The following is a 19,066-nucleotide window of genomic DNA, read 5'->3' as shown; positions in this document are numbered from 1 at the left end:
CAGCATGCAATGGCAGCCTCAGTGAGCTGCGCATGCTATTGAGGCTCCCAGGACCTGCAGAAACTGCTAAAAAGTGACTTAGTAAAGCATTTTCTTCTTTGTCGTTCGAGGAAGAAGGTATTGGTTCCTTGCATTTTTGCGCATGGCAAACATCGTCATCTTGATGGAGAGCATTAGAATGATCACAATTGTCAGCATTTCCTTGTTCTCCAAGATGAGAATCTCCATTGGGCATCGGTTGTGTACCAAGCAGCTCATGGCAACCAATGCACCGTGGTGCTAAATCTCCCCTATCGCTCTCATCACCACCAGCTTCAGCTGGCAAGGTTTACAGCTTATGTTCCTCTAATGATGGGAGCAGATGCGGTTTCTGCCCAGAACAAGCATTAACCAATGATGTGCACCAAGGGCGAGAATGGCAGGGCAAAATATGGGAAGAGGAGGGAATTGGAACACATGAACATTGAGAAGAATGCATGCAAGAAGCAGAAGAGGTAGATGGAATAAGGATGCCATCGGAAGCTTGAACTTCCCCAAGTGGGCCCATACAGCAGCAGAGGCTCTGGAAAAATAAGGTGGCGTAAGCCCAGCTGACAGCCATCACAAGCATCAGGAAGGTGCCAAGCTGGGTGTAGGCCAACACTGTTGATGGCATCATTGTAGCACCAGCCAGGAATGTTGTTAGGGCAGCCATACTAACAGCTGATCCCATACGGTCCAGCGAGAAGGTGACACGTTCCCGGCGGCCACCAGCTGGAGCCAGCCGGTAAGCAATACCATAGTGCAATGCAAAGTCCACACTGAGCCCAACAGCAACTGATACAGTCACCGACTCAAGTACATTGAGTTCCCACCCAAGAGTGGCAAGTATACCTGTCGTCACAGCAATGGCACTACCAATGGAAAGCAGAGCATGCAGGCTTATAAGAGGGCTGTGAGTTGTGGCAAGCATGACAGCAAATGCCAGGCCAGCAGCAAGACCGAGAGAAATCAGGCAACCAGCCCACAGACTCGCTTGCAGGTCATAGTACTCTAGACTGGTAACAAACCAGGCTTGGCACAGGCCCTGTGGAGCAGAGGTTAGCTCAGATGTGAGCCAATTATTGAGATGTCGGTAGAACTGAGCCATGGGCCCATAGGCAAGTGTAAAAGGCTGTGTTGTTAGGAACTCCACAAGCACAGCTTGTAACGTATCATTAATATCAAAACGAGGGCCAGGTGAACGGCTGTCAAGAGGCACACGGTAACGATGCTCCAATTGCAGGACAGCACGTTTGAGACAATGTTCAAACACAACTCGTTGATAAGGGAATACCTGCCCACTGCAGCAAGGCTCCAAAGTCATACTTCCATCACCTTCTTGGCAGTTATTATTTTCTGTAGCCTCTGCTTCAGTTTCCATCCAGCGTTTGAAAGCCTCCATGAAGCATCCAGAGAAACCTTTGTCACCATCACGTGGAAGGTAAAAATTTTGCTTGCGTAAATGCTCACAGAATCCAAGCAACCATTGTTGCGCCTCAGGGCTACTAGCATCAAATTCCAAATCCAACGTGAGCGCTCCCCGGTCTCGCGGGTTAAGAGGATCCCCCAAATCAATAGGCAGGATGCCCCAAACAAGTGTTACTGGCAATGCTAGGTCTCCACTTGGTCCACTGCTACTGCCATGCCCGACTCGACCTGACCTCTCAAAGGCAAACAGTTGTCGAAGTTCAGTGTCATAACGTTCAAAAGGATGCGAAGGATGGAAAACACGAAATTCAGTGAGCTCGAGCGATGGTAGACGTATACCTGGATCAATGAACACAGCATATGCACCAGCAATTGCAAGTGCGAAGAAAAGGCAAAGCCATATGTGGCGAAGGGCAAAAACAGCTTGTGGGAGGAGGCGACGGAAGAGACAACGAGCAAGACGAGATATTGTCACACGAACTGCAGCCATTTGGCGCCAGGCTGCTGCCACAACAGACTTGCCCTCACAGGTGATTGTTAGTGGTGATGGTGGTGTTATCTCTGTGAGATAGCGATGCTGCAACACAACAACAGCTGGAAGCCAGGAAACCATGAGAGCAAAGTTGGCAAGGATGGCCGTACCCGCATAGACACCAAAGCAACGTACAGCTGTGATGCTACTGATATAATTGGCATAAAAAGCCGCTGCCGTTGTGAAGCTGGTGATGAACATGGACAGCGCAGCATGGCGTAATGTGACACGAACTCCTCTGAGCAAGGACACCTCTTCTCCAGGTGCACTGGATGCATCAATCCCAGCTTGGTGCCATACATCACACAAAACAAAAGCATCATCAGCCCCGATACCAACAAGCACAACCAGCGACGTGAGGTTCATAAATGGGAAGAATTCAAAGCCAAGAAGTAGTCGGTAGACAAAGTATGCGAGGATGAGCGAACTCACCATGGCAAACATTGTCATGAGTGTGATGAAAGCTGAGCCTGTGTAGAGACACATCACAACGAGGACCACAACCATGGCTATTGCAGGGTACATAGTGTCTGTCAAAAGATAGTCTTGGAAGAGTATGTGCTTGATGCCAAACTCAATACCAGCAACTCGTGTTAGGCCATCTGTCAAATTCCAGTTTTCCAGTTGGTCTCGATACAATTCCATCATACCCTCGCCTTTTGCAGTTGGCGCAAATACCATGGCATAGCGCAGATATGGCACAGCTGAAAGCAAAGGTTTCTCCTCACCCACTATTTCATTGCTCTTGCGTCTACCTTTTTTTTTCCTTTTTTTGCGTCTACCTTTTTCTTTTTTTTTTTTTTGGCGTCTACCTTGTCCTCCTTGATCGTTTCGCTTTTCACCAGCATCTTTTACTGCCAGGAAATCATTGTCAAACAGAAAATGAAGCATGTGATAGACTGCATTTCGTCGCACACAGCGACGTGGCACCAAACGGCAGCGACCACGCTTACGCCGCCCTGTCGCAAAGTTCCAGCATCCAGGCTCAAGAGTGCCATTGTGATAAAGTGGTGCACATGCCCGTAACAAGCGCAGTGCAGCAGACAGATCTCGTTCTGTGATGTCTTTACAACCAGAACGATTGAACAGTGCCGCTACGTAAGATCCAGGGGACCATGCTGGGCAACAACGGCGTGCACTCGCATGATGGCAGAGCTCCTAATACTATGCTTGTGACTGCACCTGCAACGGCAACGAAAAGGTGATTACGATGACAGCAAGATAAACCTTCCTAGCCACAAAACAAATACATTTAATAATAATAATAATGCATTTATTTTATATAGCGCTTTTCAGGAAGCCCAAAGACGCTTTGACAGAGTGCAAAACATAATGCATAGCAAAACATAAAAACAATTGCAAAAAAAGAAGAATCAATAGGGAAATATTCAAAGCACAAAGGAGGGAGAAGGAGAGGAGATAGTCAGGGGTTAGATGCTGTGGGTTAAATGTTGAATGCAGTGTTGAACAGGTGGGTCTGGAGTGATGTTTTGAATGTGGTGAGTGAGGAGGAGTCTCTGATGGTGTGAGGTAGCGAGTTCCAGAGGGTGGGAGCAGCGATGGAGAAGGCCCTGTCCCCCCAGGATCTAAATTTGGTCCGGATGGGGGGGGGGGGGGGGGGGGGGTCAGGAGGTTGGTACCAGCAGAGCGGAGGTTGCGGGTGGGAGTGTGTCTGGAGAGGAGGTCAGCCAGGTAGGATGGGGCCAGGTTATGGAGGGCTTTGTAGGTCAAGAGGAGGATTTTGTACTGGATTCTCTGGGAGATGGGGAGCCAGTGAAGCTTGTAAAGGACGGGGGTGATGTGGTCACGGGTCTGGGAATGGGTGAGTAGACGGGCAGCGGAGTTCTGAATGTATTGGAGTTTATTGGTGATTGTTGAGGGTGAACCATAAAGGAGGCTATTGCAGTAGTCCAGACGGGAAGTGATGAAGGCGTGGATGAGGGTTTCTGCAGCCACGGAGGAGAGGGATGGACGGAGACGGGCGATGTTTTTCAGGTGAAAGAAGGCTGTCTTTGTGATCTGTTTAGTGTATTTGTCGAAGGAGAGGGTTTGGTCAAAGATGATGCCAAGATTCCGGATGTGAGGGGAGGTGGATACTGGGAAACCGTCGATGTTGAGGGCAAAGTTATGGGTGGACTTGGTGAGCGTTTTTGGGCCAATGATGATTATTTCAGATTTATCACAGTTAAGTTTGAGGAAGTTGATTTGAAGCCAGGATTTTATTTCAGTGATGCAGTTTGTCAGGATAGAGTGGGTGGCGGTGGAGATGGACTTGGTGGAGATGAAAAGCTGGATGTCATCGGCGAAGCAGTGGAATTGGAGACCATGACGGCGGATTAAGTGACCGAGGGGGGCACAGGTAAAGGATGAAGAGGAGGGGGCCAAGAACTGAACCTTGGGGGACACCTTGGGGGAGGGGAGCAGTGGGGGATTTGCAGTTATTGATGGAGATGAACTGACGTCTGTCAGAGAGGTATGATTTAATCCAAGAGAGGGCAGTGCCGGTAATGTTAAAGGTGGTTTCAAGTCGGGTGAGGAGGAAGGTGTGATCGATGGTGTCAAAGGCGGTGCTGAGGTCGAGGAGGATGAGAATGTTGAGGTTGCCAGCGTCAGAGGAGAGGAGAAGGTCGTTGGTGATTTTGAGGAGAGCAGTTTCAGTACTGTGGTTGGAGCGGAATCCGGATTGGAATGTTTAATACAGGTTATTGGCAGAGAGGTGATGTTTGAGTTGAGTGGCTACAGCGCGTTCCAAAACCTTTGACAGAAAGGGTAGGTTGGAGATGGGTCTGAAGTTATTTAGGGTGTCAGGGTTTAGTCCAGGTTTTTTCAGAATGGGGGTAACAGCAGCAATTTTGAGGGATGGTGGGACGATGCCTGTTGACAGGGAGGAGTTTATTGTTGCAATGATAAGTGGAGAGAGAGCAGGAAGGGAGGCCTTGACAAAGCTGGAGGGGATGGGGTCAAGAGTGCAGGTGGCAGTTTTCATTTCGATGAGGAGTTCAGAGAGGTCAGTAGGGGAGACTGGGGAGAATTGAGACAGGGGATGGCAGGATAAGGGGGGGGCAGGTGGTTTGAGGGGGAGCGGGTGCGGCGGTGGTCAAGCTGTTGTAGATGTTTTCAATTTTGCGTTGGAAGAATGAAAGGAAGGAGATGCAGTTGTCTATTGTGAATGACTGGGTGGTGGTGTTCAGGGGGCTGAGGAGTTTGTTTATTGTCGAGAAGAGTGCTTTTGGGTTTCCAGAGCCAGAGTGGATAATTTGAGAGTAGTAGGCGGAGCGGGCGCGGGAGAGGGCATCTTTATAGTGTTGTATGTGGTCCTTGTAGGCCTGGGAGTGAACTGTGAGACCTGTTTTATTGCGGAGTCTTTCAAGTTGGCGAGCACGAGTTTTCATAAGGCGGAGTTCAGGGGTAAACCAGGGAGCAGAATGGGTGAAAGAAACTGTTTTGGTTTTTATAGGCGCAAGTTGGTCAAGGCAGGTGGAGAGAGTGTGGTTGTAGTAGTCAGTGAGGTCAGAAGGGGTGTAGAGGTCAACGAAGGGAGAAGTGGACATTCTTTCAGAGAGGGTCGATGAGAATGAGGTAGGTGAAAGAGCGTTTAGCTTACGGAAGTTGATAGTGCGATAATGCCTTGGTGCTGGGGTGGGGATGTTGATGGTCAGAGTGATGGCTAGGTGGCCAGAGAGAGTGAGGTCGGAGCCAGAGAGATGGTGCAAAATTAGTCCAGTAGAGCAGACAAGGTCCAAAATGTGACCACGGTTATGGGTAGGAAGTTGACATGTTGAGTGAGGTTAAAGCAGGTGAGTAAATCAGTGAAGTCAGTGGTTAGCGTGGAGTCAATGTGGATATTGAAATCACCAAGGAGGAGGATTGAGGGGGAGAGGGAACATAGCTGGGTCAGAAAGTAGGAGAAGTCAGACAGGAATGATGGGTGTGGTTTGGGAGGGCGGTAGACAACAGCCATGACTGACTGTGTGTGACCAGAGAGTTTAAAAGCCAGGTGTTCAAATGATGGAGCAGATGAGATGGAGATGAGGTTGGTCTTGATGTCTTGTCGGTGAATAACGGCAATTCCACCACCTCGGCCCTCCGAGCGTGGTTTATTGATGTAAGAATATCCATTGGGTGTGGTGAGGTTGAGCGTGTAGTAGTCCAGTGGTTGTTGCCAGGTCTCAGTGAGACAGAGAAAGTCCAGTTTATTTTCCAGGATGTAGTCGTTCAGGATGAGGCATTTGTTGTTGAGGGACCGGGTATTGAACAGGGTGAGCTTGATGTTGTTTTGTACGGCGGGTATGAATCCAGGTGATTTGGCCAGGGTTCGCAGACAGGAGGTGCGATTTTGTGCGTTGTTGTGACCAGGTGTGTTGGGACGATGAGTGGGAGTGCGCTGAGCCGACCAGAGGATGGGGATGGAGTGACCTGATTGTAAATAAACAAACTTACGACCGGAGCCACGGTGAATGTACCTGGGTCGACGCAGGAGTCCATTCGATTTGATTGCAGAGATGCATGATGGGGTGGAGCGGGTTTTAAGCAGGAGAAGCCTTGCGGCGGAGTACCGCAGAGCCATGCCAGCAGGAGCGAAGGGACGAGCACGAGGCCAAGGGTGAGGAGGCGAAACAATCGTCACAACCCACGGGAGTGGGCCTGAGGAAACAGCGAAGGAGCCGAGCAGGTGAAGCCAGGAGCAGAGCCGGGACCATGCAGAGGGCAGACAGGAGCGAAGAGACGAGTACGAGGCCAAGGTTGAGGAGGCAAAGCGGCAAATGCAGCGGCAAACGACCGCCGCCGCTAATCAAGATCACGGCGGCAAACCGCCACCACCGCCGCTGCAAACAATGGGCACAACCCACGAGAGTGAGCCCGAGGAAACAGCGAAGGAGCCGAGCAGGTGAAGCCAGGAGCAGCAGAGCAGAGCCGGGACCATGCAGAGGGCAGACTCAATGGCCAAAAATCCGCCACGACCACCAGGAAAGCAAGATACGGACAATGGTCCAATCAGAGAAGCGGCGAGCAAGTGACGCCAGCGTCCTCTCACGACCGGACCGGAAACGGAAAAATGATTCCGTTGTGGGAGGGAGGGCTGACGGGAGTTGTGGGAGATATGTCGAAGGCAGCGGGAAATTGGCGTGTGAAGAGAATGACACATTTGAGTGAGATTAATTTATGGATTGATTCAATGTACTGGTTGCATCATTTGGTAAGTGCAGCAATGCTGCTGATACAAGTATAAAAGTGAATAACACCTGCAGCGTAAAGTTACATTTCCCATCATCCATGGATATTGTCCAATACAAAATAATCTTTTTTGGTCACATACTTCCATTTTGTAATCCCGTGTGATCACTCCACCCTGCTGATATGGTCGGCAAACCTGTTTACTCTGATCACAAATAGGAACACGGCATCATCATATCCATAATTAGCTCTGCTCTCCACCCTCCAACCCCACCCCTTCTCTCTTTCCTTCACAAAACAATATGTATTTATATAATATATACAGTGAGTATAGAAAGTCTACACTACACCCCCTTTCAAAATTTTCAACTTTTGTTGCCTTATATCCTGGAATTAAAATTGATTAAGTAAGACTTTTCCACCTTTATCTACACATCGTAACCCACAACTTCTAAGTGAATAAACAAATTCTACAAATTTCAGAAAATTAATTAAAAATACAAAACTTATAATATCCTGATTGGATAAGTGTTCTCCCACCTCCCCCATATAATAGCATTTGTAAATTAGCTCAGGTGTAACCAATCACCTTCAAAATCACACACCAAGTTAATTTGCCTCCACCTGTGTTGTTTGTAGCGATTCTGATTATTTCAGAATAAAATAAGCTGTTCCTGTAGGTTTCCTCTGCTGGGTAGTGAATTTCACAGCAAAGACTCAACCATGAACACCAAGGAGCTTTCAAAATATCTCCAGTATAAAGTTGTGGAAACGCATAGCTCAGTGGATGGGTATATAAATATTTCAAAGGCCTTGAATATCCATTGGAGCACAATCAAGACAATCATTACCACCAAGCCCTTGCCTAGATCAGACCGTCCCTCCAAACTGGATGACCGAGCAAGGAGGAAAATTTCAGAGAGCCCCCACCAAGAGGCCAATGGCAACTTTGAAAGAGCCGCAGGCCATTATGGCAAAGACTGGTCACTGTGTGCACGTGACAACAATATCCCAAACAACAACAACAACAACATGCATTTTAAAGGCCATTTTCCCTGCTAGAGCGGGGGGTTAGCCTTGCGGTCCTCATGACAATCTTCTCCATTTTGCCCTATTTTCTGCATCTCTCCTTGTTAACCCCCTTGCCCGCATTTCTTCTTCCACCATCTTTAGCCAAGTCTTTCTCGGTCTTCCCCGTCTTCTACTTCCTTCTACATTCATTTCCATCACTCTTCTCAACCAGTCACTTTGATCCTTCCTCAACACATGACCAAACCATCTCAACCTGTTCCTCTTCACAGCATCCATCACAGGCTCTATTCCCATCATCTTTCGCAATTCATCATTTATCTTCCTCTCTCTCAACGATACTCCGCACATCCGTCGAACCATTCGCATTTCCACCCTTTCCAACCTTCGTTGCTGCTCGACGTTCATTACCCATGTCTCGCTCCCATAAATCATAACACTTCTCACACATGCAGCATACACCTTTCCCTTCAGCTTCAACGACACTCCCCTCATCATCAGCACGCCACTCAATTCCCGAAACTTCTTCCATGCACATTTCACTCGAGCAACCATTGCCGAGTCTGATCCACCTTCTCCATTCAGCATGTCTCCGAGGTAGCAAAATGTTTTCACACCTTCCAGCTTCACGCCGTCTCCAAGATCCAACTCAACATTTCCTCCATCTGCAGCTCCCTCTGTGCAAACCTTACATTTGAATGTAGCTGCCACACTGGTTAATGACCCTCTCAGACCACTACATTTTTGATGAACCCACTCAGCGCACATTGTACACTGAATGGAGTTCACTCCGACACCCTTCCTACACACAGCACAGGACCACTTCCCAGTTCTTTCCACCTCACCACATGCTTTACCACTTGCCATCACCTTCGTCTTTCTGATATTCACCTTCAGAACTTTTGTCTCCATACATTCCTTCCACGTGTTCATCTTTTCCTTCAGTCCATCCATACTTTCCGCAATCAACACCAGATCATCTGCATACAACAACTCCCACGGTAAACCCTCCTTTACGTTCTGAGCCAGCACCTCCATCACAGCTACAAATAGTAGTGGACTTAGTACCGACCCCTGATGCACTCCCACCTTCACCTCAAACTCACCACTGTTCCTGTCCTTCGTCCTTACAGCTGTGCGCGCTCTTTTGTACATTGCCATCACTACTCTGATCAACCATTCCTCCACTCCTAACTTCCTCAATGCCCATGTCAATACTTTGCGTGGAACCCGATCGAATGCTTTCTCCAGATCAACAAACCCAAGAAACAACTTCTTCCTCTTCTCCATGTAAGCATCTCCATGTAAGACAACAATATCCCAAGCACTCCACAAATCTGGCTGGTACGGTAGGGTGGCAAGAAGGAAGCTATTACTCCAAAAAGCCCACCTTGAGTCCCGTTTGAGGTATGCAAAAACCACTACTAATATTCTGAAGCCATGTGGTAAAATGTTTTGTGGTTTGACGAAACCTAGATGGAAAGTTTTGGCCTTAATGCAAAACATTATGTTTGGTACAAACCCAACACAGCACATCACCCAAAGAACACCATCCCTTCTGTGAATCATGGTGGTGGCAATATCATGTTATCAAAACCACCATTTTATGCAGCCTTGACCTTTGGGCTTTCAATTTAAAAAAAAAATTCTTTCCTTTTTGAGGCAATGTTTTTATGGCCAGATGCCCTTCCTGACGCGAACCCTTGAGTCACCTCTTACGACACGGAGGAATACGGTGTACCTATTCTAAACCGGGGCACACACCGGCACCCTTTGAGCTTTAGATGTAAAAAAAATATTCAGCTTCTATCTATTGATTGGTGAACCAATTCTGACTCAATACACAAATTCTTAAAATTTCAGGTCAACTGGATGAAAATTGACAATTTGATGCAACCTTGACCTTTGATCTAAAAAAAAAAAAAAAATAAAAAAATCGACTCCTACCTTTTCATTAGTGACCCGATTCAGTCACCTGATAAGCAAATTCTTAAAATGTCAGGTCAATCGGATGGAAATTGACGATATTATGTGATGCTGACCTTTGACTTTTTGACCAAATTATTAATTTGCCTTCTACGTATTATCATAATAAAGCTTTGGTGAAAATTTGATGACAATAGCTCAAATGGTAAATTGGAATTTCAGGTCAATTGGATGGATTTCAGGTCATGCACGCACACACACCTGCTGCTGCTGCAGCAGGGGACAGGCTAAAAATAACATGGTGGAACAACCGATCAACCACCCACCATTATAACCTTCACCACTCAACAACAAAACACACACAAAATAAAGCTAAAACGGCACTCGGTAGAGTGCATGGCATACCTCCACAAGGCTTAGGCTGAACAGATTAGTTTTGTATCCCACTGACAGGTTGGATCTGAGCCGAAATTGAATCGGCTTGATCTCGTCACCGAACCAATTTGTCCACCTCATTTTGTCAAAACTTGTCCACAACTTTTCAGATTTTTTTTTGAGATATCCACAACTTTTTGAGATATCATGATATACCACATAGTGTTTGGCGCCATCTTTCAGTGGTGAAGAATCACAGGAAAAAATTAAAAAATGCTCGTATTAGACTCTGGATTTGGATTTTCACCAAAATATAATTGATTAGTCATTGACACACACCCAACTTGTCCACCAGGTTTTGTTCAAATCCGTCCATAACTTTTTGAGATATCGTGCTGTTTATTGGTTTTGGCCCTATCACTCAATGGTGAAGAATCACTTTAAAAATTCACGAAACCGCATCCAGATTCGGATCTTCACCAAAATCAAATCATTTCTTCCTTGTCACACACCAAACCTGCCCACCAAGTTTCATCAGAATTTGTCCACAACGTTTTGAGATATCCTGTTCACAGACAAACAGACAGGGGTGAAAACAACCTCCGCCCACCTTCGTGGCAGAAGTATCAAGGAGTGCAGGGAATATCAATGAAATGCTCATGCAGTGTATCGCTGATACATATCTGCTACATGAAAGGGGCAGTATACCAGCAAATTGTGTCTTTATGGTAACAATGTTGCCTAATAGATAGCTGCTTGCACGACAATGGATTTGTCATTTCAAAATGTACTTTTGTAACCAAAATACCTTTGAGGCATACTCACCTTTCTCTCATAGATCTGACACATAGATTTCAAGGCTGTCACACTCCACAAACTTCCACCATCTGCTGCTGCAAACACTAAACGAGGGTACTTCTCATCTGCAAGGTAAGAAACAAAGAAAATACATTCCAGAAGGAATGGAAGAAAAAAAAAAGTGCGATACTGGGATATTGCATAGTTTGTGCAAATATGTAACAATCAAAAAGTGAATCAAAATAAGATAAGGTTTTAAAGTCGACCATTCAAATGAAACCACCACGAAGCAACCCTTGTTGCTATTGTTATGGCACTAGGGTAAGAGAAGCAGGAGAAGGAGAAGGGAGGACCCTAACCCTAACCGTAACAACTCAGAGGAAAGGAGGAGATGGAAGGAGTGCAAGACGAGGTGAAGAAGACAGCAGACCCATTATTAGGGCATCTCATCTCGATGTCAAAGAGATTACCTTATTAGAAACTCGAACGCCACTCTTCAACATCGTGACGTCGACCGATATGTCTCCACCCACATCATTACATCATTATACAGACTTGTACCAAATTTTATTGAAATCCCTTCAGCTGTTCTCAATGATCACATTTCTACTTGACATGACATCCGACCTTTGAAACCAAAATCGAATCAGTTCGTCTTTGCATCATAATATGGACTTGTACCAAGTTTGGTCAAAATCCCATCCCTGATTCACAAGTCATCACGGTAACAGCATTTTCACCGAACATGAACTCTGATCTTTGACCTCTTGATCTAATCAGTGAAATATAATCTAATCAGTGAATCTTTACATCATAGTACATACTTGATCTATGTTTAGGTAAAGATGGATGGACAACCGGACGAACAACCCAAAAACATAATGCCTCTGATGACGCATAAAAAGAAGAAAGAAAAAGAAAATGCACAGTGTATCTCAAAAGATGCAGCAATAAATGTAAAGACAACAAGAGCGAGAATTGCTTTGCAATAAATGTGCTTTACCGACGTGGCATTTTGTCCAAGTCCAAAAAGGGCAAAATTATGTGAAAAATTGACGAAACACCCTGAAATTCAAACTTGTTCTTGAGCTTATAATAAAAGCCATGCTTCAGTTGAATATGGCTAACCCCTGCTCTAGCAGGGAAAATGGCCTTAAAATGCATGCTGTTGTTGTTGTTTCAGTTGAATATGTTGAAGGGGATGGGGAAAAAAAAAATTCTGACAAATCGCAGGTGGGATGAGCGGTTCGATGGATAGAAAACCTACAGTCCCCTCCGGTGAAACCGAAAGGAGACCAATAACCTCAAGATGCATCATAAAAATGTAAACTTCAACTTCCGTCATCAACTGGCTACATTTGCCAAATTTATTTTCCAACAACAAAATTAAGTGTCGCATCCATTCCTTCCGAAAACAACTCCATGAAAAAGTCTTTTACATTTTGCATCAGACCTTCCAGAATCCAGAGCAATGCTGTTCAACTTTCCAACCTCCTTTAACGCCAACAAATGTTCACACATTATTGGAGGTTGGCCAGGGGAAGCTCGGCCCAAGTCTTTCACGAATCAGATGGCCAGCCCCGGTGTTCAACGAAGGTTAGGGCAGCAAGTTGTAATTTGTTTGGAATGGTGGCGCTAGTTTGCCTACTCCTCGCAAAGGACACCGTCGGATCTCCAACGCCCACCAACTAATGCTGGTAAACAAAACACCCAGTTTAACATCCATTCGAGGGACGGCAAATAGATTCACCAATCACCCTGCCGTTCTCTTTAAAGATTCTAGAGCCTGTACATTCACACAGATTGACAAATCACCTGCCTGTGATACACCGGGATGACAGTTTATACCTAGGTGGGATTCGAACCAGGCTAAACAGCATAGAGGCGAGTGTGCATACCTCCGAGCTGCCAGCCTCGTAAATTTTCTCCAAGACACATAGTGCCCAATTTATATTTATACTGATTGGTTAATTTTTGTCGACAACACACACAATGTCCATGCCGTCCTCTCACACTTTACTTACAAAATGTGTACAAGGCCTCCTATATCCATGTATTGAATTCCATCCCTCCCTCATCCTTCTCCCTTCCCTTCATGTTACTTTTTTTGTGGCCAGAGATTATTGGAGTGGATTCCTGTTGTGGAATTGTATATTTTAGTTTTTTGTGGATATGACAAGCAGTAAAGAGCCTGGTGGTCTTTTCTCACTTCAAAAATAATTTCCGTACAAAACATGAGCAGCAAAAGAACATAAAATTACAAAAAAAAGAACAAAACAAGCTAGAAAATGGCGATTGGGAATGTACTTTTGAGTGAAATCACCTGGAGCATCGCAGAAAAAGCCATCAGATCGAAAATCCCATTCAACATTGGCGTGCCAGGGCACAAATCCAGCCCCGTTTACCTCGTTCTCTTCTCGGGCAGCCTCCATGTTGACTTGCAGGTACTTCTCTCCGCTCATGGTCCTCCGGCCAGTGATGATGCAACTGTGCTCGCCTGGAATGGAAAGATAATACAGGAGGAACAAAGAGCAATTTTCCCAGCACTGCCAAATATAAACACATGCTGCATTCAGAAAGTATTCGCACCCCTTGACTTTTTTCAAATTTTGTTGTGTTACAGCCTGAATTTAAAATGGATTAAATTGAGATTTATTTTTTTCATCACTGATCTATACATAACTAGCAGAAGTACCAGGCATTGCAGGGCGGCGGAGGAGAGGGGAGGGGGGGGAGGGGAGGGGAGGGGAACGGGGGAGAAGAGGGGGGGTGAGGGGAGAAGAGGGGGGAGGGGAGAAGAGGGGGGAGGGGGAGGGGGGAGGGGGAGAAGAGGGGGGAGGGGGAGAGGGGGGGGGAGGGGGAGAGGGGAGAAGAGGGGGAGGGGGAGGGGGAGAGGGGAGAAGAGGGGGGGGATGGGGAGGGGGGAGGGATGGGAGGGGGAGGGGGGGTGGGAGGAGGGAGGGGGGGGAGGGGAGGGAGGGGGATGGGGGAGGGGAGGGGGAGGGGGGGAGGGGGAGGGGAGGGGGAAGGGGGGGAGGGGAGGGGGGGGGGGAGGGGAGGGGAGGGGGGAGTCCAAGTCGGAAGTCATTGTCGTCAATTGAATGTCGCATTTATTTTTTATTCCCTGTCAAATGGCATTGGTCCCGCATTCCGAACCCAGAAGTCGGAAGTCATTGTCGTCAAATAAATGTTTCACTCTCTGTCACATGCCGTTGGTCCCATGTCAATCGGATGAAGTTGAAAAATTAACGTTACGAAGTTTCTCTGGGACGTACTGATTCCGAATATGAAGTTGAAAAATTAACGTTCCGAAATACGCTGAAGACGTCATAATTTTAAAACGCGAAGTTTTTAAAATTTTAAGGTGTGCTGTAGTTGCTCTGAGACGTACTGATTCCGAATATGCCTTTGGTTTTGCTCTGCGATGAGTAGTTCTTGAGTTACAGTATAAGAGGACAAACAAACAAACAAACAAACATACTTTACTGCTTTATATATATAGATACCTCAAAATGTCAAAGCGGGTTGAATCTTTTTTCTTTTTTTTTTTTACAAAAAAAATAAAAAATAAAAGCTGAAATGTCTCGAGGCAATAAGTATTCAACCAACCCCTTTGCTATGACGCTTCAAATTAAGCTCAGGTGCATCCAATTTCCTCTGATCATCCTTGAGATGTCTCGACAACTTCATTGAAGTCTACTTGTGGCCAATACAATTGATTCGTGTTACGATTAGATTTACTATAAACGTTACGTTATCATTATTTCGAAAATGATATTACCATTAAAAAACCGAGGCTAATTCCTTACTCCTGCGATTATTAATATTAGTGCCGAACTATTAATATTAGTGCCGAACACCGCTCATCATTGATCATGAACCATACACTGCTTCAATGCATTAACTTTCCATTCACGACATTGGGATTAAAATGTTATGGTTATATTTACTGCATTATTATTATGAAAACGATACGACTGAAACGATAGACTACTGCATTAAGAAACCTGGGCTTAATTTGTCCGAAGCGGTCCGAAGATGAGGCATAACGCCTAAGGCCGAAACGTACCATACCATATTGTTTGAAGAGACGCAACGCCGATGCTTTCGATATTTGATGGTCATTTTAACAATCGGTTTGTTTGTGTTTCACACTGAATGAAAAATGTAAAGGGAGAGCACGGCGATTGTGATATATGACAGGTTCGACGATATGTTCGGCATGAACGGCATATAAATCAAAATGGCGTTGTGTGGAGAGTCAGCTGCTGCACGGCCGTCATGACATCAGACGTAATCACATCACCCTGTCATGTGACCAGATCCTCAGCTCTGATTGGTACAACGTTTGAGGGGACATACATACGGCTGGACAAACACTGTTCTCAATGGCTTTGCTCTATGGGCTACGCCATAAAAACTGCAACACCAAGCTGTATCTCAGAATTAATAATAAACTTGCACAAAGTAGTTTGCAAAAAGCCTCATTACAAAAGATGCTTTAAAGAGCCCATACATTCACCAGTTTAAACTCCCAACAACTCATTATGCCAAAGCTATTCGTAATTAATCCCATCACAACATACCAACATACCATGCTATGCTATGCTAACCTCCTTGCAAGTTGCTCGGCATAGCGAAATGGTAGATTGGACAAAGTAGCCATGTATCCTGTATTTTTCACCATATTGTTCCAGGTCACGAGGCGCTGACTTATTTCCGTTCCACGAGGCTCAAAACCCTGTGCATACACATCCATGAGCTCACCATGTTAGAAGCACATATTTACAATCTTTATAGTACAGCACTATGTATGTATAACTACGAATGTTACAGCAAAATTCTAATATTCTAATATTTACAGTAAAAAAACTAATACTGTATATTTTTTTTAAATGGTATAAATGGTAAAAGCTTTGTCGCCAATAAAAGCATCTCCTGGGCCTGACCTCTACCTGCACTAGCTGTGGCCTCACACACACCCACCACACTCAATATCTCCCATAGCTGCCTGCATGCACTCTGGCCTCACCATTGCCTGCCCAAGCTAGACACCAGCACCTCTGCTCAGAGTTGCTACACCATTACCACTGCCTATTTCTTCTGCAGACTCAGACAACAAACAAATAACTTTCATCTGCAAATTTCCCACACAAAGTATTTATGTTCCTTTACAACCTTGAGGTGTGCCATTTCTAGACATTTTCTCCAGGACAAATGACCCTCTGTCACCACCATCCCCACTACTGCCCACATAAAACATTTATCACATTTTAAAAATGTTCTTCTATTCTCCTTTTGACTTGAAATCGAACTTGCTTCCCTATCATCTTCCCACTACCTTACTTTCTCAATAGAAACGAGCCGATGCCAGAGGTCTCCCACCTTTTGAGTGTTATGATGAATATATCTGTGTAATATGAAAGCCAAATGTTCAACGGTTTTGAAATATCGTGTACGCAAGCCTAGTCATGCAAGCCTACGCAAGCCTGGTTGCCATGGCAACATAATTCGGCAAAACACAGCCGTGATCTCATCAGGTTGAGATAATGTCATGAGGAATAGATATCTGCTATCTGAAAGCTAATTGTTCAACGGTTTTTGAAATATCGCGTTCACAAAAGTACATGGACAGATTATCGGTTTGTCGGACGCAGTTCATTCTAACGTCTATGGTCTCCGACCTTGTCGGAGGGGCGGGAGACAATAACGATAACAAAAACAACAAATAAAAATAAATAGATATGCACTTATCACATTCTGCCATAAAAAGCACCAAGTAAACTAAAGCAAGTAAACTAATAAACTGGGAGTCCAGTTCAGATGTCGAACATTCTTCTTGTCTGAACAGTTGCTCCAATTACATAAATGATTTATTTGTCCTTGTGTAGACTGCTCTCTCACATTTGGGGAGGCTCTGGCTTTACATATTTACTTGACAGTCGAATCAAAAGCAATCAGACTTATCAATTCTGCAAATCTGACTGTCGACCACGAACCATATCATTACATCACAATGTCGCGTCTTTCCCTTTTCCATAAATATTACTTCAGTTTCTGGCTGCTTGTATACCTCCATTATCTACTCCACAAAATACTCGGCAAGGCGCTACGTCACATAATTATTGTGTGGCCATTGGAAATTCATGGGTGAACCATTATGATGTTTGCTTCTTTCCCTTCACTGGTGTTGGCTTCGCGGTTCGGGTGCCGGCTTGAGATTCGAGGATCCTGGGTTCGAATCCCGGTCGATCACTGAATTAACGCCAGGGGGGGTTAACTCAGCCTGTCATCCTTCCGAGGTCGGTAAATTGAGTACCAGCTCACTGGTAATTCCCTGTGTGTCGCAAGAGGCGACGAACAGGGGTGGCGGCAGGAAGGGCATCCGGCCATAAAACATTGCTTCAAAAAGGGGACCAAGGTGCCCGAAAAAGGCCAACCCCTGCTCTGCAAGGAAAATGGCCTCCAAAGGTGATTCCTTCACTGCTAAGCCCTTGAATTATTTCCCTCGTCTTGGCTTTCCTAACATTTATAACCTGTCCATTTTCAAAAGGCAGGTTTTCTAGTACCTCAAAAGTTTTCCAGTCATAAAAATAATAATGATATGGCAACCTCAGTATTGTCAAGGTCGAGGTTGGAGGGCATATCTTTGTAGACACATCACATCGATCGAGATGATGACTTTGCTTTTAATTGTGACAAAATAAATTTGACCCTTGCATCTGCAGCTTCAAATTGCGAAAATTGCGAAAGATCATGAGAATTGTGAAAGATGATGGGAATAGAGCCTGTGATTGATGCTGTGAAGAGAAACAGGTTGAGATGGTTTGGTCATGTGTTGAGGAAGGATGAATGTGACTGGGTGAGAAGAGTGATGGAAATGAATGTAGAAGGAAGTAGAGGACGGGGAAGACCGAGAAAGACTTGGCTAAAGATGGTGGAAGAAGAAATGCGGGCAAGGGGGTTAACAAAGGGGAGATGCAGAAAATAGGGCAAAATGGAGAAGATTGTCATGGGGACCGCAAGGCTAACCCCTACTCTTGCAGGGAAAATGGCCTTAAAATGCCTGTTGTTGTTGTTTTGTATCTGCAGCTTCAAAACAACGCACTGATGATCTGTTTCTTTTTCCCTCAATGCAAAAGCAATTGATTAACATGGGCCCATAACAATAGTGTGTGGAGATCAAAATGATGTTCACTTTAAAAAGCTATAATCAAAATAACACACCAGAAGTGGATCAGAGAAGTCCGGGAGTTCAGGCACGAGCACAGCTAGCAGGGTACAGATGGTGATGATCGACGTGCAAGCAACCAGCACTGCCAGCGGCCACTCTGCAATCAACTCTGCATAACTAGAGAAGGCGAGAGAGGGGGGCGGGGGATAAATGTGAGCAAACAGAAACACGATGTAGACATGGACTACTTTAGAGTTGGAAAGTTGTACCAACAGCAAATCACAGTTTAAAAATCAATATATTTTTTAATTTCCTTGTATAATTTCTCCAATTTCATGACAAACTTCGCTTTCAAAAAAATAATAACAATAAAAACACCCGGCCACAGAGAAAAAAAAACTCCAGCCACAGTATACAAACAAAAAAACGATTGGAAATTGCCGAAAGTAAAGCTATGGGGAGTATAGACAGAGGGGGTGGGTTGGGGCTAAAGAAGCCATGCGGTGGGGGATAGGCAGGTGCCTGGAGGTGGTCGCTTGGCATGGAAATAACTTCTGTGATCTTCAGTTAGGCGATAGGATCAAACAAAAAGTGCCTAAATCCATTTC

The 19,066-nt window shown here is 45.4% G+C and overlaps 1 protein-coding gene across 1 annotated transcript; it reads right to left on the bottom strand.

Annotated features, from left to right (window-relative positions):
• Positions 1 to 325: 325 nt before the first annotated feature.
• On the bottom strand, positions 326 to 18,742 carry LOC144888249 (protein dispatched homolog 1-like; the record flags this gene model as incomplete). Its single annotated transcript, XM_078768744.1, has 21 exons — positions 326 to 3,099; positions 3,209 to 3,212; positions 7,299 to 7,361; positions 8,046 to 8,143; positions 9,514 to 9,743; positions 10,373 to 10,398; positions 10,517 to 10,571; positions 10,926 to 10,960; positions 11,097 to 11,172; positions 11,295 to 11,409; positions 11,579 to 11,600; positions 12,109 to 12,171; positions 12,288 to 12,349; positions 12,509 to 12,636; positions 12,738 to 12,840; positions 12,929 to 12,978; positions 13,100 to 13,243; positions 13,387 to 13,492; positions 13,608 to 13,830; positions 15,894 to 16,025; positions 18,512 to 18,742. Coding segments are annotated over 21 exons (4,737 nt in total), but the record flags the coding sequence as incomplete, so codon positions are not given.
• Positions 18,743 to 19,066: the final 324 nt, after the last annotated feature.

This window comes from Myxine glutinosa, unplaced genomic scaffold (assembly GCF_964187855.1).
Source record: "Myxine glutinosa unplaced genomic scaffold, kmMyxGlut1.1 SCAFFOLD_329, whole genome shotgun sequence".
Lineage (NCBI taxonomy): Eukaryota > Metazoa > Chordata > Myxini > Myxiniformes > Myxinidae > Myxine > Myxine glutinosa.
The sequence above is the reverse complement of the archived record's forward strand: the minus strand, read 5'-3'. Positions and strand labels throughout refer to the sequence as shown.